The sequence below is a fragment of the Diabrotica undecimpunctata genome, unplaced genomic scaffold, assembly GCF_040954645.1.
Source record: "Diabrotica undecimpunctata isolate CICGRU unplaced genomic scaffold, icDiaUnde3 ctg00000568.1, whole genome shotgun sequence".
Classification (NCBI taxonomy): Eukaryota; Metazoa; Arthropoda; class Insecta; order Coleoptera; family Chrysomelidae; genus Diabrotica; species Diabrotica undecimpunctata.
The window spans coordinates 1,662,938-1,685,251 of record NW_027311885.1 but is presented as its reverse complement, the minus strand read 5'-3'; the positions used below and the strand labels follow the sequence as shown (position 1 = coordinate 1,685,251).

The 22,314-nt window shown below is 47.6% G+C and overlaps 1 protein-coding gene across 1 annotated transcript; it reads left to right on the top strand.

The window, feature by feature from the left end:
* Positions 1–11,756: 11,756 nt before the first annotated feature.
* Positions 11,757–17,123, top strand: LOC140431107 (uncharacterized). Its single transcript, XM_072519024.1, has one exon. The coding sequence runs from the start codon at positions 11,757–11,759 to the stop codon at positions 17,121–17,123; it is 5,367 nt and encodes a 1,788-aa protein (XP_072375125.1).
* The last annotated feature ends 5,191 nt before the right edge of the window (positions 17,124–22,314 follow it).

The window sequence follows — 22,314 nt, the reverse complement described above, 5'->3', positions numbered from 1 at the left end:
ATTAGTCGCCTCTTACGACAGGCAGGGCCTTCTTGCCACGGCCGTGTTCTAATTTCAGCGAGCCGACCGGACACACACATACACGCACACACAAACACACGCACACAGGCACAAACGCACACACGCAAACGCTCACGCACACGCACACACTCTACACCTCTCGACTCCCATCCACTAGTCGCCTCTTAAGACAGGCAGGGCCTTCTTGCCACGAACGCATTCTTATCTCTGCGAGCCGAACGGACACACACACACACTCACACACAAACACACACACGCAAGCACACATACACTATTCACCTCTCGACTTCTACCCATTATTCTCCTCTTACGACAGGCAGGGACTTCTTGCCACGGCCGTGTTCTTATCTCTGCAAGCCGAACGGACACACACACACACACGCACACACAAAAACACGCACACAGGCACACACGCACACACGCTCACACTCTCCACCTCTCGATTCCTATCCATTAGTCGCCTCTTAAGACAGGCAGGGCCTTCTTGCCACGGACGTATTCTTATCTCTGCGAGTCGAACGGACACACACACACACGCACAGACAAACACACGCACACAGGCACACACGCACACACGCACACGTACACGCACACGCACACACTCTCCACCTCTCGACTCCTATCCATTAGTCGCCTCTTAAGACAGGCAGGGCCTTCTTGCCTCGGCCGTATTCTTATCTCTGCAAGACAAACGGACACACACACACACACACATACAGACACACACTCACACACGCACAAACACACGCACACACACAGACACATACACTCTTCACCTCTCGACTCCTATTCATTAGTCGCCTCTTACGACAGGCAGGGACTTCTTGCCTCAGCCGTGTTCTTATCTCTGCGAACCGAACGGACACACACACACTCACACACACACGCACACACACGCACACACGCACACACACACAAATACACTCTTCACCTCTCGACTCCTACCCATTAGTCGCCTCTTACGACAGGCAGGGCCTTCTTGCCAGGGCCGTGTTCTCATTTCAGCGGTCCGACCGGACACACACACACACGCACACACAAACACACGCACACAGGCACAAACGCACACACGCAAACGCACACGCACACGCACACACTCTCCACCTCTCGACTCCTATCCATTAGTCGCCTCTTAAGACAGGCAGGGCCTTCTTGCCACGAACGCATTCTTATCTCTGCGAGCCTAACGGACACACACACACACTCACACAGACACGCACGCACACACGCCACACACACGCACACACACATACACTCACACACACACAAACACGCACACACGCACACACACATACATTCTTTACCTCTCGACTCCTACCTATTAGTCGTCTCTCACGACAGGCAGGGCCTTCTTGCCTCGGCCGTGTTCTTATCTCTGCAAGCCGAACGGACACACACACAAACTCACACACGCACACACACACGCACACACGCACCCACACACATACACTCTTCACCTGTCGACTCCTACCTATTAGTCGCCTCTTACGATAGGCAGGGCCTTCTTGCCTCAGTCGTGTTCTTATCTCTGCAAGCCGAACTAACACACACACATACTTACACACGCACACACACACGCACACACGCACATACACTTTTTACCACTCGCCTCCTACTTATTAGTCGCCCACTCTTCACCTCTCGACTCCTACCCATTAGTCGCCCCGTACGATTTGCATCGCCTTCTTGCCACGGCTGTTTACTTATCTCTGCGAGCCGAAGGGACACACACATACACACACACACTCACAAACACACACACACACACGCACGCACACACGCACACACACATACACTCACACACACAAACACGCACACACGCACACACACATACATTCTTCACCTCTCGACTCCTACCTATTAGTCGCCTCTTACGACAGGCAGGGCCTTCTTGCCTTGGCCGTGTTCTTATCACTGCAAGCCGAACGGACACACACACCTACTCACACACGCACACACACACTCACACACGCACACACACACATACACTCTTCACTTCTCGAATCCTACTTATTACTCGCCTCTTACGACAGGCAGGGCCTTCTTGCCACGGCTGTGTTCTTATCTCTGCGAGCCGACCGCACACACACACACTCACACACAATCACACACTCACATACACACACACTTAAACACGCACGCACACACGCACACACATACACTCTTCACCTCTCGACTCCTACCCATTATTCTCCTCTTTCGACAGGCAGGGACTTCTTGCCACTGGCGTGTTCTTATCTCTGCAAGCCGAACGGACACACACACACACACACACACGCACACACAAAAACACGCACACAGGCACACACGCACACACGCACACGCACACGTACACGCACACAGTCTCCACCTCTCGACTCCTATCCATTAGTCGCCTCTTACGACATTCAGGGACTTCTTGCCACGGCCGTGTTCTTATCTCTGCGAGCCGAACGGACACACACACACACTCACACACACGCACACACGCAAGCACACATACAGTATTCACCTCTCGACTTCTACCCATTATTCTCCTCTTACGACAGGCAGGGACTTCTTGCCACGGCCGTGTTCTTATCTCTGCAAGCCGAACGGACACACACACACGCACACACAAACACACGCACACAGGCACACACGCACATACGCACACACGCACACACTCTCCACCTCTCGATTCCTATCCATTAGTCGCCTCTTAAGAGAGGCCGGGCCTTCTTGCTCCGGCCGTATTCTTATCTCTGGAAGCCGAGCGGACAAACACACACACACACACGCACGTTCGCACACACGCACACACACACACTCACACACCCACAAACACACGCACACAAGCACACACACACACACATATACACTCTTCACCTTTCGACTCCTACCCATTAGTCGCCTCTTACAACAGGCAGGGACTACTGGCCACAGTCGAGTTCTTATCTCTGTGTGCCGAACGGACACACACACTCACACACACACTCACACACACACGCACGCACACACGCACACACACACACACGCACCCACGCACACGCACACGCACACGCACACACTCTCCACCTCTCGACTCCTATCCATTAGTCGCCTCTTAAGACAGGCAGGGCCTTCTTGCCACGGACGTATTCTTATCTCTGCAAGCCGAACGGACACACATACATACACTCGCACACACACACACGTTCACACGAACACACACACACACACGCACACACAAACAAAATCACACACGAACACACGCACACACACACGTACACTCTTTACCTCTCGACTCCTACCCATTAGTCGCTCCCTACAGCAGGCATGGCCTCCTTGCCACGGCCGTATTCTTATCTCTGAGAGCAGAAGGGACCAACACACACACATACACATATACACACACACATGCTCACACACACACACACGCACACACGAACACACACACACACACAAGCACACATATACTCTTCACCTCTCGACTCCTACCCATTAGTTGCCTCTTACGACAGGCATGGCCTTCTTGCATACAGACACACATACACACTCACACACACACACACACACACCTACACTATTCACCTCTCGACTCTTACCTATTACTCGCCCCTTACGACAGGCAGGGCCTTCTTGCCACCGCCGTATTCTTATCTCTGCGAGCCGAACGGACACACACACACACACTCACACACACGGACACACACACACCTACACTCGTCACCTCACGACTCCTACCTATTACTCGCCCCTTACGACAGGCAGGGCCTTCTTGCCTCGCTGTATTCTTACCTCTGCAAGCCGAACATACACACATTCATGCACACACACTTACACACACGTTCACTCTTCACCTATCGACTCCTACCCATTAGTCGCTCCTTACAGCAGGCATGGCCTTCTTGCCACGACCGAATTCTCATCTCTGTAAGCCGAAGGGACACACACACACATACACATACACACACACATACTCACACACACACACACGAACACATACACTCTTCACCTCTCGATTCCTACCCATTAGTCGCCTCTTACGACAGGCATGGCCTTCTTGCCACGACCGAATTCTTATCTCTGTAAGCCGAAGGGACACACACACATACACACACGCACACACACACGCGCACACACGCACACATGCACATACCTACACTCTCCACCTCTCGACTCCTACCCATTAGTCGCCTCTTACGACAGGCAGGGCCTTCTTGCTACGGCTGTATTCTTATCTCTGCAAGCCGAACGGACACACACACACATACACTCACACACGCACACACACACACTCACACACAGGTACACTCTTCAACTCGCGACTCCTACCCATTAGTCGCTCCTTACAGCAGACATGGCCTTCTTACGACGGCCGTATTCTTATCTCTGCGAGCCGTAGGGATACACACACTCACACACACACGCACGCACGCACACACACACACACTCACAAACATCCACACAGACGCACACGCACACACGCACGCTCACACGAACACACACACACACTCACACACGCACACACACACGCACACACGCACACACACACATACACTCTTCACCTCTCGACTCCTACCTATTAGTCGCCTTTTACGATAGGCAGGGCCTTCTTGCCTCCGTCATGTGCTTATCTCTGCAGGCCGAACTAACACACACACAAACTCACACACGCACACACACGCGCACACACATACACTCTTCACCTCTCGACTCCTACTTATTAGTCGCTCCTTACAAGCGGCAGGGCCTTTTTGCCTCGGCCGTATTCTTATCTCTGCATGCCAAACGGACACACAAACATACACACGCACGCACACACACACACACACATACACTTTTCACCTCTCGACTCCTACCCATTATTCTCCTCTTACGACAGACAGGGCCTTCTTGCCACGGACGTATTTTTACCTCTGCGAGCCGAACGGACACACACACACACACTCGCACACACACACACACATACACGCTTCACCTCTCGACTCCTACCCATTAGTCGCCCGTTACGACATTCAGGGCCTTCTTGCCACGGCCGTATTTTTATCTCTGCGAGCCGAGCGGACACACACACAGTCACACACACATACATACACTATTCACCTCTCGACTCCTCCCTTTTGGTCGCCTCTTACGAGAGGCAGGGCCTTCTTGCCCCGGGCGTATTCTTATCTCTGCAAGCCGAACGGATACACACACGCACACACACACGCACGCACACACGCACACACACACACAAATACACTCTTCACCTCTCGACTCCTACCCATTAGTCGCCTTTTACGACTGGCATGTCCTTCTTGCCTCGAGCGTATTCTAATCTCTGCGAGCCGAACGGACACTTACATACACACACACACACTAACAAACGCACAAACACACACACACACGCACACACACATACACTCTTCACCTCTCGACTCCTACCCATTAGTCACCTCTTACGACAGGCATGGCATTCTTGCCACCGCTGCTTTCTTTTCTCTGCGAGCCGAAGGGACACACATACACACACACACTCACAAACACACACACACGCACCCACACACGCACACACACATACACTAACATACACACACACGCACACACGCACACACACATACATTCTTCACCTCTCGATTCCTACCTATTAGTCGCCCCTTACAAGAGGCAGGGCTTTCTTGCCTTGGCCGTATTCTTATCTCTGCAAGCCAAAGGGTAACACACACACAAATACACACACATACTTACACACGCAAAAACACACGCACACACACAAAGACACATACACTCTTCACCTCTCGACTCCTATTCATTAGTCGCCTCTTACGACAAGCAGGGACTTCTTGCCACGGCCGTGTTCTTATCTCTGCGAGCCGACCGGACACACACACACTGACACATACACACAATCACACACACACTCACACACGTACGCACACACGCAGACACACACATACACTCTTCACCTCTCGACTCCTACCCATTATTCTCCTCTTACGACAGGCAGGGACTTCTTGCCACGGCCGTGTTCTTATCTCTGCAAGCCGAACAGACACACACACACGCACACACACATGCACACGCACACTCACACGCACACACTCTTCACCTCTCGACTCCTACCCATTATTCTCCTCTTACGACAGGCAGGGACTTCTTGCCACGGCCGTGTTCTTATCTCTGCAAGCCGAACGGACACACACACACTCACACACACACACACACATACACTCACACACGTACGCACACACGCACACACACACATACACTCTTCACCTCTCGACTCCTACTCATTATTCTCCTCTTACGACAGGCAGGGACTCCTTGCCACGGCCGTGTTCTTATATCTGCAAGCCGAACGGACACACACACACGCACACACACACGAACACGCACACTCACACGCACACACTCTTCACCTCTCGACTCCTACTCATTATTCTCCTCTTACGACAGGCAGGGACTTCTTGCCACGGCCGTGTTCTTATCTCTGCAAGCCGAACGGACACACACATACACACACACTCACACACACACGCACACACGCACGCACACACGCACACACACATACACTCACACACACAAACACGCACATACGCACACACACATACATTCTTCACCTCTCGACTCCTACCTATTAGTCGTCTCTCACGACAGGCAGGGTCTTCTTGCCTCGGCCGTGTTCTTATCTCTGCAAGCCGAACGGACACACACACACTCACACACACACACATACACTCTTAACCTCTCGACTCCTACCCATAAGTCGCCTCTTACGACATTCAGGGCCTTCTTGCCTTGGCCGTATTCTTATCTCTGCAAGCTAAACTGACACACACACACAAATACACACACATACTCACACACGCAAAAACACACGCACACACACAAAGACACATACGCTCTTCACCTCTCGACTCCTATTCATTAGTCGCCTCTTACGACAGGCAGGGCTTCTTGCCACGGCCGTGTTCTTATCTCTGCAAGCCAAACGGACACACACACGCACACACACACACGCACACGCACACGCACACGCACACACTCTTCACCTCTCGACTCCTACCCATTATTCTCCTCTTACGACAGGCAGGGACTTCTTGCCACGGCCGTGTTCTTATCTCTGCAAGCCGAACGGACACACACATACACACACACACTCACACACACACGCACACACGCACGCACACACGCACACACACATACACTCACACACACAAACACGCACATACGCACACACACATACACTCTTCACCTCTCGACTCCTACCCATTAGTCGCCCTTTACGACAAGCAGGGCCTTCTTGCCACGGCCATGTTCTTATCTCTGAGAGCCGAACGGACATACACACACACTCACACACACACGCACGCTCACACGCACACACCCATGCACACACGCACAAGCACACGCACACGCACACACTCTCCACCTCTCGACTCCTATCCATTAGTCACCTCTTAAGACAGGCAGGGCCTTCTTGCCTCGGCCGTATTCTTATCTCTGCAAGCCGAACGGACACACATACATACACACACGCTCACACACGCACACACACACGCACACACGCACACACACACACACTCTTTACCTCTCGACTCCTACCCATTAGTCGCCTCTTACGACAGGCAGGGCCTTCTTGCTACGGCCATGTTCTTATCTCTGCGAGCCGAACGGACATACACACACTCAAACACACACGCACGCTCACACGCACACACACACACGCACACACGCACACGCACACGCACACACTCTCAACCTCTCGACTCCTATCCATTAGTCACCTCTTAAGACAGGCAGGGCCTTCTTGCCTCGTCCGTATTCTTATCTCTGCAAGCCGAACGGACACACACACACACGCACACACACACACGCACACACGCACGCACACACGCACACACACATACACTCACACACACAAACACGCACATACGCACACACACATACATTCTTCACCTCTCGACTCCTACCTATTAGTCGTCTCTCACGCCAGGCAGGGCCTTCTTGCCTTGGCCGTATTCTTATCTCTGCAAGCCAAACTGACACACACACAAATACACACACATACTCACACACGCAAAAACACGCGCACACACACAAAGACACATACGCTCTTCACCTCTCGACTCCTATTCATTAGTCGCCTCTTACGACAGGCAGGGACTTCTTGCCACGGCCGTGTTCTTATCTCTGCAAGCCAAACGGACACACACACACGCACACACACGAACACGCACACTCACACGCACACACTCTTCACCTCTCGACTCCTACTCATTATTCTCCTCTTACGACAGGCAGGGACTTCTTGCCACGGCCGTGTTCTTATCTCTGCAAGCCAAACGGACACACACATACACACACACTCACACACACACGCACACACGCACGCACACACGCACACACACATACACTCACACACACAAACACGCACATACGCACACACACATACATTCTTCACCTCTCGACTCCTACCTATTAGTCGTCTCTCACGACAGGCAGGGTCTTCTTGCCTCGGCCGTGTTCTTATCTCTGCAAGCCGAACGGACACACACACACTCATACACACACACATACACTCTCAACCTCTCGACTCCTACCCATAAGTCGCCTCTTACGACATTCAGGGCCTTCTTGCCTTGGCCGTATTCTTATCTCTGCAAGTCAAACTGACACACACACACAAATACACACACATACTCACACACGCAAAAACACACGCACACACACAAAGACACATACGCTCTTCACCTCTCGACTCCTATTTATTAGTCGCCTCTTACGACAGGCAGGGACTTCTTGCCACGGCCGTGTTCTTATCTCTGCAAGCCAAACAGACACACACACACGCACACACACACGCACACGCACACGCACACGCACACACTCTTCACCTCTCGACTCCTACCCATTATTCTCCTCTTACGACAGGCAGGGACTTCTTGCCACGGCCGTGTTCTTATCTCTGCAAGCCGAACGGACACACACATACACACACACACTCACACACACACGCACACACGCACGCACACACGCACACACACATACACTCACACACACAAACACGCACATACGCACACACACATACATTCTTCACCTCTCGACTCCTACCTATTAGTCGTCTCTCACGACAAGCAGGGTCTTCTTGCCTCGCCCGTGTTCTTATCTCTGCAAGCCGAACGAACACACACACTCACACACACACACACATACACTCTTAACCTCTCGACTCCTACCCATTAGTCGCCTCTTACGACATTCAGGGACTTCTTGCCACAAACGTATTCTTATCTCTGCAAGCCGAACGGACACACACACATACTCACACACGCACACACACACGCACACACGTACACACACACATACACTCTCCACCTCTCGACTCCTATCCATTAGTCACCTCTTAAGACAGGCAGGGCCTTCTTGCCTCGGCCGTATTCTTATCTCTGCAAGCCGAACGGACACACATACATACACACACGCTCACACACGCACACACACGCACATACACACGCACACACGCACACACACATACACTCTTTACCTCTCGACTCCTACCCATTAGTCGCCTCTTACGACAGGCAGGGCCTTCTTGCTACGGCCATGTTCTTATCTCTGCGAGCCGAACGGACATACACACACACTCAAACACACACGCACGCTCACACGCACACACACACACGCACACACGCACACGCACACGCACACGCACACACTCTCAACCTCTCGACTCCTATCCATTAGTCACCTCTTAAGACAGGCAGGGCCTTCTTGCCTCAGCCGTATTCTCATCCCTGCAAGCCAAACGGACACACACACACTCACACACACAAGCACGCACACATGCACACACACGCACACACACAAATACACTTTTCACCTCTCGACTCCTACCCATTAGTCGCCTCTTACGACAGGCATAGCCTTCTTGCCTCGGCCGTATTCTAATCTCTGCGAACCGAATGGACACACACATACATACACACACACATTTACACACGTACAAACACACACACACCCACACACGCACACACACATACACATACACTATTCACCTCTCGACTCCTACTTATTAGTCGCCCCTTACAAGAAGCAGGGCCTTCTTGCCTCGGACGTATTCTTATCTCTGAAAGCCGAACGGACACACACACACGCACACACAAAAACACGCACACAGGCACACACGCACACACGCACACACACACACACGCACACACGCACACACTCTCCACCTCTCGCTTCCTATCCATTAGTCGCCTCTTAAGACAGGCAGGGCCTTCTTGCCACGGACGTATTTTTATATCTGCGAGTCGAACGGACACACACACACACGCACAGACAAACACACGCACACAGGCACACACGCACACACGCACACGTACACGCACACGCACACACTCTCCACCTCTCGACTCCTATCCATTAGTCGCCTCTTACGACAGGCAGGGACTTCTTGCCACGGCCTGTCTACCCATGGGTAGCTCTTTCGGGGCGACAGACTCAGTAAAACACAGGTTCGAAATAAAAATAAATCTATTAAGTATATATATACAATAAATAAAAACTAAAAAAAAGAATTCTACGTTGTATACTTATAAAACAAAAATAAAATGAATTCTACGTTTCCGTCTGGGTCCCGCGATGAATGAATATTCTCCGGCAAACGTCTATAAAAGAAAAGAAACTAATTAATACTACTAATATACTCGCTTTCGCTTCAATTCAGAGAAAGCTCCGTATATGCTCGCAAACAAAATATTTAGCTGTGCAGACCCACGGCAATGTTCAATACACTATGCCGACGGGTTCCGCTTGGCTAAGGACAGAGTATGATCCTCAATACGGAAATCTCTGTCCCGGTTGGTTCTGTGCAGATCCACGGTAATGCTCAATACGCAATACCGATGGGTTCCGCTTGGTTAGGGACAGAGTATGATCCTCAATACGGAACTATCTCTGTCCAGAATGTCTCGCTGGTTCAGTACACCGGCGAGTCAGGGAGCCTAGAGCGCTAGCTGCAAGACTGTCTAATTCCGCTATTCACACGCCTTAAATAGCCGTCCTGAATCCCACTATGACTTCACGTTGTAGAAGTGGATGCGCAAATATTGACACTCCCACGGTTCGAACTGTTAAACGATCGTACCATCTGTTACGGCACTGTGCCTTCGGCCGTCATCGATTGCGCTACTCTCGACGCATTTGACAAGGGCAGATGACAGTCTACTGTCAGCCAGAAAAAGAACAGCATATCGATGTAAAATGTTTACATTTAAATTAATATAAATTGAGTTTAATCGACGAGTTTTAGTTAGAATAGTCAACCCAATCCAAACAAATAAAAAAAGTTGTATTTACACAACATAAAATGGTCCTTCGAGCCGGATATTACCAGTAAGTAAACAGTTTACTGCAAGCTCCGGCATTTTCAAGTCAAAGGCAAAATACATCAATGGCTGGCATTTCTTAGCCTCCTACAGGGGACGTCACAGCGACAACATTTGGAACATAATTAACACGACACTTCTGCACCACCACAGAGGCTAGCAACCGGTATTTATTACAAAAATCTCACAGCAGTGAATTTATGGTTTGAAAACAGCTGATGACTTTGGAACAAATTAAAGTATTTTTGGGTGCTTCAAATTCGAGGTATAATACTATTTTATAAGGCAAATACAGGGTGAGTGTTCATTTCATTATATAATTCCTATTTCTACCTATTGTTGGATTTATATTTGAGCAATCACATTGGTTGGATTTGAATTTGTTTTTATTTCTGCTTTTTATTATTACTGTTAATCATAATGGATGCTTTAATTAAAAGGCGAGGTATTTTAAAAGGTCAATTAACGATTTTCGAATGTTTTATAAACAATTTAACGGAAAGTACAGTATCACAATTACCTACTAGAGTTTCAAAATGCAAAGATTTATGGAATCAATTTGACAATATTCAAACTGAAATTGAGGATACAGATGATACATCACAGCAGTCCAAAGAAAGGCAGGATTTTGAGGAACGGTATTATATAGCTATGGGGAAGGTTGAAGAGTTACAAAATGCTTCAGTAAGCGGTAGTCATATTAATCAAAATCAAAGCATTTCTAGATCGGATAAAAATGTTAAACTACCTCCTTTAGAAATACCATACTTCCACGGAAATTATGAGTCTTGGACAGAATTTTATGATATTTTCACATCGGTTATTCACAATAATAATACATTAAGTAATGCAGAAAAGTTTCATTATTTAAAAAGGGCTTTAAAACATAAAGCAGCGGATACTATACAAAGTTTAAAGGCAACCGACAGTAATTATTTGTTAGCTTTGGATCTTTTAAAAGATAGGTTTGAAAATCCAAAATTAATTATTAAAGGTCATATAGATTCGATCATAAAACTTCCACAATTAGTAAAAGAGTCGGGTACTCAATTACGAACATTTTTAGATTCAATCAGAAAGGATATTAGGGCATTAAGTTCTTTAGGTCAACCAATAGAATCATGGGATGTAATTTTATTGGTAATCTTAGAAAGTAAATTAGATATCGCAACAAAACGGGAATGGCAGAAACATGGACCAAAGGCTAACTTCTCAACACTTGCTAATTTTTTAGACTTTATCGAAGAAAAATGTCAATATCTGGAAGAAGGAATTGAGGTTAACAAGGCAACTATTCACAAATCATGGGAAACAAAAGGACGATCGGATAGGCAGCCCACAACTAGTAGGGCATTCATAGAAACAAATGGAAAGGCATGTCATATCTGCGGCAGTTATCATTCTCTATATCAATGTCAGAAATTTAAGGAGCTTTCTTTACAACTGAGAAGAGATGAAGTAAGAAAAACAAATGTGTGTTGGAATTGTCTAAGGATTGGACATAGGGTACAAAATTGCACATCGGGGGGATGCAGATCTTGCGGAAAGAGGCATCACACTTTACTTCACTCGGATATTAATAATAAAGTGGAAAATACTCAGATACACAATCAGACAGGTCAAAATACACGCACCATTCAAGGTACTAGCACACACAGGTTACACATGGGAGGTTCTGGCATACAAAACAATACCGGCACACAAAACCAGAAGGCATTTACGTCACAAGCAATACACGGGCAGAATTCTTATGGGCAGGCAGTTAATCAGTCAAGTTCAGATCAAGGTTTTCAGCTTGATGATACAACACTGGGACTAGATACAACTCCAACTGATAACCAAACTACAGGGCAAGGATTTCAACTAGATTCCTTTAAATCAACTCAAATGGTAGAAGAGGTACAAGAACAGGTTTTACTTTCAACAGCCATTATTCACATGGTTGATAACATTGGAAACATGCATAAATGTAGGGCATTGCTAGACTCGGGGTCTCAATCTAACTTCATTACACGCAGCCTAGCAGAGAAGCTGCAACTAACAGGTCAAAAAATAAATATACCAGTTGTTGGGATAGGTCAAGGTATTACAAATATTAAAAGATCAGTGAAGGCTACAATACATTCAAGATTTGAAGGTGGGTATAAATGCAACACAAGTTTTTTGGTTATTGACAAGATTTCGGATTACATTCCACATTCTAGAATTTCAATAAATCAGTTTAATTTTCCTCACAATATAAACTTAGCTGATGAAGGTTTCAATACACCGGGACAAGTTGACGTTCTATTAGGCGCGGGTATTTTTTGGAATTTACTATGTGTAGGGCAAGTGGTACTTGGCAAGAATCAGCCACTTATGCAAAAAACTAAACTCGGCTGGATCATATCCGGTAGAATATTTCCAGACAAAAAACAATACAATAAGCAAGATTTTCTAGTTAATTGTCATTTTACTTCTGAGGTTACTTTGGAAAATAAAATTGAAAAATTTTGGGATATAGAGGAGATTCCACAGAAGAGGTTTTTATCCAAGGAAGATAAGTTCTGTGAAGAAACTTTTCAAAACACAACTTTTAGGAATAAGAATGGATCATTTACAGTCACCTTACCTGAAAGGTCGACAGTCATGCCATTAGGTAAATCATTCAGCATGGCACTTAGAAGATTTCATACATTGGAACGAAAATTAGCAAGAGATAGTGAATTACGGAGACAATATGAAGTTTTTATAGAAGAATATATTCAACTAGGGCATATGTCTCAAATTGGGAGCATCGATAACATGCATACTTTAAATAATTCAGACAAGGTATATTACCTACCTCATCATGCGGTGGTAAAACAAGGTTCAGCAACAACAAAATGCAGGGTGGTTTTTGATGGTAGTGCAACTACAGACACCGGCATTTCTCTTAACGAATCACTAATGGTGGGTCCAAAGTTGCAAGACAATTTGTTTAACATATTACTTCGATTCAGAAGGCATAATATAGTAATAGGAGCTGATATAGCCAAAATGTATAGATGTATTTGGGTTAACGAGGAGCAGAGAGATTTACAACGGATACTTTGGAGGCCAAACGTAGAAGAAGAGATTAAAGTTTATAAACTTAACACACTTACATATGGAACGGCACCTGCTGCTTACTTAGCAATCAGATGTTTACAGCAGCTGGCACATGATAACAAAGACAGTTTCCCTAAGGCAGCGCAAGTTATACTTTCAGATTTCTATGTTGATGACTTGCTAACGGGAGTAGATACTGTAGAGGAGGCAAGAATATTAAAGGAACATATTAGCAATATTCTAGAAGGCGCAGAATTTTGCTTACGGAAATGGATCTCTAACCGGGGAGAGGTTTTGGAAATGGATGATTCAGTTAAAAGAGGAATTGAGCACTATTTGTTAGAAGGCAATAACAATAAGACATTGGGAATTTACTGGGATGCACAGGAAGACAAACTTCACTATTCAATAAACACTACAATACATGCTACTAAAATAACTAAGCGGTCAGTGTTATCTATGATAGCGCAAGTTTTTGATCCTCTAGGACTTATGGGACCAGTTGTACTAAAGTCTAAACTCATTATGCAATCTTTATGGAAACTCAAAATACATTGGGATGAGTCACTACCACTAGATTTACATACAGCATGGGTAAATTATAAAAGAAATTTCGATATCATTCAAAACATTCACATCAATAGGCAAGTAATTTGTTCAAATCCACAGCGTATAGAACTACATTGCTTTACTGACGCTTCAGAGGCTGCATATGGGGCAGCAGTTTATCTTCGTTCAACGGATAAGTCAGGTAATCATCACGTAGGCTTATTGTGTGCAAAGTCAAGAGTGGCTCCTCTGAAGGTACTTTCATTGCCACGACTTGAACTGTGTGGTGCTTTGTTAGGCACCAGATTAGTAGGTGAAGTTATATCGGCATTGGGTATTGAATTTGATAGGATATACATGTGGACCGATTCAACTATAGTCTTATCGTGGATAGCTCAGGACTCCTTTAATTATAAAACTTTTGTATCAAATCGTATATCAGAAATACAAGAGGCTTCTAAAACCTGGACATGGCGGCACGTTGAAACTAAGAGCAATCCAGCGGATATTATCTCAAGAGGCGTAAATGCGGATCAACTCATTTCTTATGAGCCTTGGTGGATCGGACCATCGTGGCTAAAAATGGAAGAGGAATCTTGGCCCAAAGCGGTCAAACTTGACAATGTCTTACCAGAAAGAAAGGTCAAGCGTCAAATATTTGTGGCTAACAAAGATGTGGACATCTTTGACAGGTATTATAACTTACATAAATTGCAACGGGTAGTAGCATATTGTATGAGATTTGTTTCAAATTGTAGGATATCTAAGGAAAATAGGGTGACTGGTTGTTTAAGCATAGCAGAAAGAGAAGTGGCACTTGTTTGGCTAATAAAGGAAATGCAAGCGCAGTCTTTTCCGTCTGACATTGAGGCATTGAAATCAGGTCAAGATTTGCCAAAGCGTAGTGAGCTTTTAAGTTTAGCACCTTTTATTGATGACAAGGGATTATTGAGACTTTCAGGTAGGCTGAAACATTCAGACTTAAGTTTTAATCAAAAACATCCTATTATACTTCCTAGGAATCACAAACTGACTGAATTGATCATTATGCAAGAGCATATAAGGAATCTACATGCTAGCCCACAACTATTGTTGGCTACTCTTCGATTAACTTACTGGCCCATCGCCGGAAGACGCACGGTACGAAAATTTTTACATAAGTGTGTTATTTGTTTTAAGGTTAAACCTACAGCACAAAAATACATCATGGGTCAACTCCCGAACCATAGGATAACACCTAGCCGTCCATTTCTTAACTGTGGTGTGGATTATGCAGGACCTTTTGAAACCAAGACCAGTAATCTTCGCGGAAGTAGGGTTCAAAAATCATATCTATGTGTATTTATATGTCTTGCTACCAAAGCTGTTCATCTTGAAATTGTTAGTAATTTGAGCACTGAGGCATTTTTAAACTGTTTCAAAAGATTTGTGTCACGCAGGGGTTTATGTAAAAATATTTATTCAGACAATGCTACTAATTTTGTGGGTGCTCACAGGGAGCTCAGGGAGTTATTTAGTCTAATTCACAATCCTAGCTGCTCAACAGCATATTTGGAATATTTTTCGCAAAATCAAATTAATTGGCACTTTATACCTCCAGTATCACCACATTTCGGGGGGTTATGGGAAGCTGCAGTTAAAACTGCTAAGTATCATTTAAGGCGTGTTTTGATGAACAATCGTTTCACTTTAGAGGAGTTTTCAACAGTGATCGCTCAAATTGAATCCTGCATGAATTCCCGTCCTCTCACACCCTTAACTAATGACCCCAATGACCTTGACATACTCACTCCTGGCCATTTTTTGATTGGAGGTCCTCTAAACGCTATACCTCCAACTCATTTTGGTGATATCAATGAAAACAGACTCAGCAGATTTCAACATCTTACCAGGATCACTCAGCATTTCTGGACCAGGTGGTCCAAGGAATATCTTGGCAATCAACAGAGTAGAACCAAATGGCAGACTCCTACTAGCGGTTTGAAACCAGGTATAATGGTTATCATCAAAGAAGACTCTACTCCTCGACTAAAATGGGATGTGGCAAGAGTGACTGAAGTTCATCCTGGACTGGACGGTGTAGTTCGTGTAGTTACTGTGAAAACTGCTCGTGGCATTTTTAAACGACCTGTGTCTAAACTATGCGTACTACCGATAGAAAATGAATAGACATTCTATTTGTTTAGTTTTCTTTAATATTATTTACTTTCACATTGTACTTTATTAATTCGTATGTAATCTTTACTTAATTATCACTTTACTTTATTCTTTATTTTACTATTTTCTATTATAAGTATTGTATATCATTGAAAGACAGTTCTTTCAAGGCGGGCGGCATGTTACGGCACTGTGCCTTCGGCCGTCATCGATTGCGCTACTCTCGACGCATTTGACAAGGGCAGATGACAGTCTACTGTCAGCCAGAAAAAGAACAGCATATCGATGTAAAATGTTTACATTTAAATTAATATAAATTGAGTTTAATCGACGAGTTTTAGTTAGATTAGTCAACCCAATCCAAACAAATAAAAAAAGTTGTATTTACACAACACCATCGTTACAGCCTCTTACGACAGGCAGGGACTTCTTGCCACGGCCGTGTTCTTATTTTTGCAAGCCGAACGGACACACACACACTCACACACACACACACACATACACGCACGCACACACGCACACACACATACACTCACACACACAAACACGCACATACGCACACACACATACATTCTTCACCTCTCGACTCCTACCTATTAGTCGTCTCTCACGACAGGCAGGGTCTTCTTGCCTCGGCCGTGTTCTTATCTCTGCAAGCCAAACTGACACACACACACACAAATACACACACATACTCACACACGCAAAAACACACGCACACACACAAAGACACATACGCTCTTCACCTCTCGACTCCTATTCATTAGTCGCCTCTTACGCCAGGCAGGGACTTCTTGCCACGGCCGTGTTCTTATCTCTGCAAGCCAAACGGACACACACACACGCACACACACACACACACACACGCACACGCACACGCACACACTCTTCACCTCTCGACTCCTACCCATTATTCTCCTCTTACGACAGGCAGGGACTTCTTGCCACGGCCGTGTTTTTATCTCTGCAAGCCGAACGGACACACACATACACACACACTCACACACACACGCACACACGCACGCACACACGCACACACACATACACTCACACACACAAACACGCACATACGCACACACACATACATTCTTCACCTCTCGACTCCTACCTATTAGTCGTCTCTCACGACAAGCAGGGTCTTCTTGCCTCGGCCGTGTTCTTATCTCTGCAAGCCGAACGAACACACACACACTCACACACACACACACACACACATACACTCTTAACCTCTCGACTCCTACCCATTAGTCGCCTCTTACGACATTCAGAGACCTCTTGCCACAATCGTATTCTTATCTCTGCAAGCCGAACGGACACACACACATACTCACACACGCACACACACACGCACACACGTACACACACACATACACTCTTCACCTCTCGACTCCTACCCATTAGTCGCCCTTTACGACAGGCAGGGCCTTCTTGCCACGGCCATGTTCTTATCTCTGAGAGCCGAACGGACATACACATACACTCACACACACACGCACGCTCACACGCACACACACATGCACACACGCACACGCACACGCACACGCACACACTCTCCACCTCTCGACTCCTATCCATTAGTCACCTCTTAAGACAGGCAGGGCCTTCTTGCCTCGGTCGTATTCTTATCTCTGCAAGCCGAACGGACACACATACATACACACACGCTCACACACGCACACACACACGCACACACGCACACACACATACACTCTTTACCTCTCGACTCCTACCCATTAGTCGCCCTTTACGACAGGCAGGGCCTTCTTGCTACGGCCATGTTCTTATCTCTGCGAGCCGAACGGACATACACACACACTCAAACACACACGCACGCTCACCCGCACACACACACACGCACACACGCACACGCACACGCACACGCACACACTCTCAACCTCTCGACTCCTATCCATTAGTCACCTCTTAAGACAGGCTGGGCCTTCTTGCCTCGGCCGTATTCTTATCTCTGCAAGCCGAACGGACACACACACACTCACACACACAAGCACGCACACATGCACACACACGCACACACACAAATACACTTTTCACCTCTCGACTCCTACCCATTAGTCGCCTCTTACGACAGGCATAGCCTTCTTGCCTCGGCCGTATTCTAATCTCTGCGAACCGAATGGACACACACATACATACACACACACATTTACACACGTACAAACACACACACCCACACACGCACACACACATACACATACATTATTCACCTCTCGACTCATACCTATTAGTCGCCCCTTACAAGAGGCAGGGCCTTCTTGCCTCGGACGTATTCTTATCTCTGCAAGCCGAACGGACACACACACACTCACACACACACGCACGCACACACGCACACACACGCACACACACACACACACAAATACACTCTTCACCTCTCGACTCCTACCCATTAGTCGCCTCTTACGACAGGCATGGCCTTCTTGCCTTGGCCGTATTCTAATCTCTGCGAGCCGAATGGACACACACATACATACACACACACACTTACACACGCACAAACACACACACACCCACACACGCACACACTCACATACCCTCTTCACCTCTCGACTCCTACCCATTAGTCGCCTCTTACGACAGGCAGGGCCTTCTTGCCACGGCCGTGTTCTCATTTCAGCGAGCCGACCGGATACACACATACACGCACACACAAACACACGCACACAGGCACAAACGCACACACGCAAACGCTCACGCACACGCACACACTCTACACCTCTCGACTCCCATCCATTAGTCGCCTCTTAAGACAGGCAGGGCCTTCTTGCCACGAACGCATTCTTATCTCTGCGAGCCGAACGGACACACACACACACTCACACACAAACACACACACGCAAGCACACATACACTATTCACCTCTCGACTTCTACCCATTATTCTCCTCTTACGACAGGCAGGGCCTTCTTGCCACGGACGTATTCTTATCTCTGCGAGTCGAACGGACACACACACACACGCACAGACAAACACACGCACACAGGCACACACGCACACACGCACACGTACACGCACACGCACACACTGTCCACCTCTCGACTTCTATCCATTAGTCGCCTCTTAAGACAGGCAGGGCCTTCTTGCCTCGGCCGTATTCTTATCTCTGCAAGCCAAACGGACACACACACACATACAGACACACACTCACACACGCACAAACACACGCACACACACAGACACATACACTCTTCACCTCTCGACTCCTATTCATTAGTCGCCTCTTACGACAGGCAGGGACTTCTTGCCTCAGCCGTGTTCTTATCTCTGCGAGCCGAACGGACACACACACACACTCACACACACGCACACACGCAAGCACACATACAGTATTCACCTCTCGACTTCTACCCATTATTCTCCTCTTACGACAGGCAGGGACTTCTTGCCACGGGCGTGTTCTTATCTCTGCAAGCCGAACGGACACACACACACACACACACACGCACACACAAAAACACGCACACAGGCACACACGCACACACGCACACGCACACGTACACGCACACAGTCTCCACCTCTCGACTCCTATCCATTAGTCGCCTCTTACGACATTCAGGGACTTCTTGCCACGGCCGTGTTCTTATCTCTGCGAGCCGAACGGACACACACACACACTTACACACACGCACACACGCAAGCACACATACAGTATTCACCTCTCGACTTCTACCCATTATTCTCCTCTTACGACAGGCAGGGACTTCTTGCCACGGCCGTGTTCTTATCTCTGCAAGCCGAACGGACACACACACACGCACACACAAACACACGCACACAGGCACACACGCACATACGCACACACGCACACACTCTCCACCTCTCGATTCCTATCCATTAGTCGCCTCTTACGACATTCAGGGACTTCTTGCCACGGCCGTGTTCTTATCTCTGCGAGCCGAACGGACACACACACACACTTACACACACGCACACACGCAAGCACACATACAGTATTCACCTCTCGACTTCTACCCATTATTCTCCTCTTACGACAGGCAGGGCCTTCTTGCCCCGGCCGTATTCTTATCTCTGGAAGCCGAGCGGACAAACACACACACACATACACGCACGTTCGCACACACGCACACACACACACTCACACACGCACAAACACACGCACACAAGCACACACACACACACACATACGCTCTTCACCTCTCGACTCCTATTTATTAGTCGCCTCTTACGACAGGCAGGGACTTCTTGCCACGGCCGTGTTCTTATCTCTGCAAGCCAAACGGACACACACACACGCACACACACACACGCACACGCACACGCACACGCACACGCACACACACTTCACCTCTCGACTCCTACCCATTATTCCCTCTTACGACAGGCAGGGACTTCTTGCCACGGCCGTGTTCTTATCTCTGCAAGCCGAACGGACACACACATACACACACACACTCACACACACACGCACACACGCACGCACACACGCACACACACATACAGTATTCACCTCTCGACTTCTACCCATTATTCTCCTCTTACGACAGGCAGGGACTTCTTGCCACGGGCGTGTTCTTATCTCTGCAAGCCGAACGGACACACACACACACACACACAAACACACGCACACAGGCACACACGCACATACGCACACACGCACACACTCTCCACCTCTCGATTCCTATCCATTAGTCGCCTCTTAAGAGAGGCAGGGCCTTCTTGCCCCGGCCGTATTCTTATCTCTGGAAGCCGAGCGGACAAACACACACACACACACACACGCACGTTCGCACACACGCACACACACACACTCACACACGCACAAACACACGCACACAAGCACACACACACACACATACGCTCTTCACCTCTCGACTCCTATTCATTAGTCGCCTCTTACGACAGGCAGGGACTTCTTGCCACGGCCGTGTTCTTATCTCTGCGAGCCAAACGGACACACACACACGCACACACACACACGCACACGCACACGCACACGCACACGCACACACTCTTCACTTCTCGACTCCTACCCATTATTCTCCTCTTACGACAGGCAGGGACTTCTTGCCACGGCCGTGTTCTTATCTTTGCAAGCCGAACGGACACACACATACACACACACACACTCACACACACACGCACACACGCACGCACACACGCACACACACATACACTCACACACACAAACACGCACATACGCACACACACATACATTCTTCACCTC

Excerpts from the sequence above, each read along its gene's own strand:
- LOC140431107 (XM_072519024.1), top strand. The coding sequence starts at position 11,757 with ATGGATGCTTTAATTAAAAGGCGAGGTATTTTAAAAGGTCAATTAACG.